Source organism: Portunus trituberculatus, chromosome 38, assembly GCF_017591435.1.
Source record: "Portunus trituberculatus isolate SZX2019 chromosome 38, ASM1759143v1, whole genome shotgun sequence".
In the NCBI taxonomy this organism is placed as follows: domain Eukaryota; kingdom Metazoa; phylum Arthropoda; class Malacostraca; order Decapoda; family Portunidae; genus Portunus; species Portunus trituberculatus.
Genome location: NC_059292.1, coordinates 12,442,510 through 12,446,189, shown reverse-complemented (window position 1 = coordinate 12,446,189; position 3,680 = coordinate 12,442,510). Strand labels below are relative to the sequence as shown.

General features: G+C 43.0%; 1 protein-coding gene across 3 annotated transcripts in view; it reads right to left on the bottom strand.

The window, feature by feature from the left end:
- LOC123514824 (leucine-rich repeat neuronal protein 1-like) overlaps positions 1-3,186 on the bottom strand; it is a 62,574-nt gene extending 59,388 nt beyond the window's left edge. Inside the window, exons 1-2 of one of the 3 annotated variants that reach the window (XM_045273043.1) lie at positions 3,039-3,119; positions 2,093-2,209 (exon numbers count right to left, since the gene is read on the bottom strand). In XM_045273043.1, the coding sequence (XP_045128978.1) occupies positions 2,093-2,209; positions 3,039-3,068 (147 nt within the window). In that variant the 5' untranslated portion in view covers positions 3,069-3,119. Of the gene's footprint in view, positions 1-1,755; positions 1,798-2,092; positions 2,210-3,038 lie in introns of those variants that run through there. The other 2 variants (XM_045273045.1, XM_045273046.1) reach the window with 2 other exon arrangements.
- Positions 3,187-3,680: the final 494 nt, after the last annotated feature.

Below are 3,680 nucleotides of genomic sequence, written 5' to 3'. Positions count from 1 at the left end.
ATTATATCTTTTTTTCATTGATTTATTTTAGTTACCGCATTCTTTCTCCTTGTCACTCTTCTTTTTTCCTTACTTTTCCATGGCACCGTACTCCTTTTCTCTTCTTCTCCTCGTGTCTCTTCATTTATTTTTTCTAAGTTTTTGATATTTTTTCCAGCCATTCTTCTCTTTCATCTGAGTTATTTTCATCTCATCATCGTCCTGTCTCGTATAGCCGCAAGGAAAGACCAGCCACACACACAGACACACACACACACACACATACACACACACACAGGGCCTTGAGGGCAGTGCGTAGGTGTGGTCAGGAATGAGGCGGAGATTGTGTTGCTCGCCTCTACACGCACGCCACGTACACCACACGCTGGCCGCCCAAATGACAGAGAGGAGAGAAAAGCTTAACGACTTGTAAACCTCATAGTACGGATTCCCTTTCTTATTCTTTTTTTTTTTTTTTCCTGTCTCCAATCGCAGTGAGAATCGGTGTACACAACTTCCCATATAACCATTTAAGTTTGTGTGTGTGTGTGTCCCAAGAGGAATGTTAGGCTTCAGAAGGAGGACGCTGCCTCTCTCTCTGCTAACTTCCGGTGTTCCAAGTTCTGATGGGGAGCCGAGGGTGTATGGCTAATTTGCTTCTTAGGTGCCGCGAGGGAATGGGGCTGAGTGAGTGTAAACGGTCGCAGAGCTTGAGTTGAATTATGAGTAAACTTGGTAGCCGCGGGGTCTGTCTGTGTGTGTCTCTGGCTCTCTCTCTCTCTCTCTCTCTCGGTGGTTTAAGTGGCAGTGTGGGAGTCTTGCGTGGCGGCTTGAAGTTGTGTTATACGAGTACGATGGAAGTTGTGTTATGTTAATGTTATGTTGTGTTGTACTGCATGGTGAGTGGGTTAAGATATGAGTCGCTTTAGTTACTGATAAGCTGTGTTTGCTTTCCTTGCCTTTATATCATTTGTTTTTCTTATTGTTGTTCACATTCTTGTGCCTGTTTTTCTGTTGTTTCTTGCTGTATGTCTTTTTTTCCATTTCTTTTTTTTTTCTTTTCTTCTTCCTTCTTTCTTTATTTTCTTTTCCAGCATCACAATTTCTTTGCTGTCTTCTTTCTTCTTCACCATCTTATCACAATTAACTTTTTTTTCTTTTCCTCCTCCTCCTACTCCTCCATTTCACCCTCCTTCCTCCTCCTCCTTATCCTTATCTTCCTCCTCCCCCTTATGCCTCTCCTCTTCTCACCTCCCTTCCTCCTCCATCCCCTACTCCCCCTCCTTTTCCTCCTCATGCTCCTCCTCCGTCACCATCTCACCCCCTCAATACCCACTGTTAGGTCACGCACTCCCGTAGTAATGCCACGCTTAAGGCAGAGACCTTCAAAGCTACTCATTACTGGTGGGATGGGAAGGCTTTCGGTACGAGGACTGAGTGGTCTGGCTGGGCGATACAATGAGGGAGATTCAGTGATTGCATTGTCTGGTGTGCATATTTTCGACATCAGGTTTTTTGTTGATTAGATTGGAAAGGCTAGATGAAAATTATTAATAAGTAAGATGAACTGCCCTTGGTAATACTCGTGATACTTTTTTGTTATGGTTCCAATGTTGTTTTTGTTGTGCTACGTAATTGTAGTAATAGTCGTAGTCATAGTTATAGTAGTGTTATCGGTGTTATTCATTCGTTTATTGTTATTATTAATGTCATCACTGTTATTACGAGTTAAAGTGAACGTGCTACTCTCACTCATCACATTCCCTCAGTCTGCACCTCCTCCTTCCTGACGCGCTTGCTCATGTCCTGCTTCCTCCAGGCGTGTACGAAGGTTGTCGGTCAAGGCACTGCAACCTTCGCGACACACAGGTAAACGTGTTCTGCTGTCACCTTTAATGAAAAGCGTCTCACGTGACCCGCTCATGTTTATACACACACACACACACACACACACACACACACACACACACACACACACATACAAACAGGTATTGCATCCATCATTCAAGTCACCTCTGCACTTTTAAAAATATCCTCATGAGTTTACTTTTCTCCTCAGCAACTATCATCACTATTTATCACCACTACCACACAACCACAGGGCAGTACTCACCACCGCCATCACTCGAGCAGCCCCTCGCCACGTCCGCCGCCCCTTCATCACTGACGTGGCGAGGCAACACATGCGGTGACCGTCACTGACCACATCTACTAACACTGTGTCGGTGTGCTGTGAGGCGAGATGGGTAGTACTGCCACTGTCAATACTGTTACTCATGTTGCCACTACTACTGCTGCTGCTGGCAATACTGCCGCTACTGCTGCCACTACTGCTACTACTACTACTACTACTACTACTACTACTACTACTACTACTACTACTACTACTGCTATCACCACCACCACCACCACCACCACCACCACCATCACCACCATCACCACCATTATCACCATCACCACCATCACCACCATTACCACCACCACCATCACCACCATCACCACCACCACCACCACCAACAACAACAACAACAACAACAGAAACAACAAAAAAGATCATCATTATCATCATTAATTACTAGGAAGGCGGTGGTGTAGTGGATAAGGTGGTGAGCGTAGGATCCGGCAGACGTCCACGCGTAAGGTCGAATCCCACCACCTGCTACTTTGAAAGTATGCCATTTGTCTAGTGGTTAAAAGTTACCTACATGTCACCATGATACCCAGGTTTTAGGTGGTTACACCAAAGATGCGCTTGGGTGGTGATATGGGTCCTAATATGGGTACCACTATAAGTAAAATTGCAAACTCCACTAATGGATGGAAGCTGAACAGCATTTCCCACATATACTCTTCAACTATGCTTACAGGCGCTATAGGCCATAACATAAATATAAAAAAAAATCATCATTATCATTTTTGCAACAACAACTATTACTACTACTACTACTACTATTAATAATAATAATAATAATAATAATAATAATAATAATAATAATAATAATAATAATAATAATGATAATAATAATAATAGAGTGACAGCAACCTATCACATTACTCACCATCACTCCAAGACCGTTCATCACCGTCATCACACCTCACTCGCTCTCTCACCATCACTACCACCACCACCACATTACTACTGCCACTCCTCAACTCTCACTGGCTACTCAATGTTCGTCCAGTGGTTTTACTTTCACGTAACGTTTTCTGTGTCTAGAAGCGCAAGACGATATGAAATTAGGCAGCAAAACAAAAGGTCAGATGTGAGAAGAAAATGTCGTGGCGGCATTGCTACGCATCAGTGAACGGAATCCTAAACTTTACTTTTACAATAGCTTATGCTTTCATCTTTTCGTTTTCTTTACTTTCTCCGGGAGAACGGAGTCTATGGCTTACTATAATATCTTCACATTCCTTCCTTCCTTTTTTAAATCCAAGCCTTTTGTAAGGTATAACAAGTAGATAGTATATTCAGTGTGAATATTAGTGATTAGCGCGTTCTTCTTTTTGCCTGCAAATCTATTTTTTTTTTTTCAACACAGAGCGGCAGAGACAGTCGACCAAAGCTTGTCAGTTGTTGCACGCCATCCCTTCATTTTTTTTTTTTTTTTTTTTTGTGCAGTGATACGTTGGAGCTTTTTATCGTTAAATGAGGACGTTCATCAGAAGGGGAGGAGAAAGGTGTGTCAGGCTGCACAGAA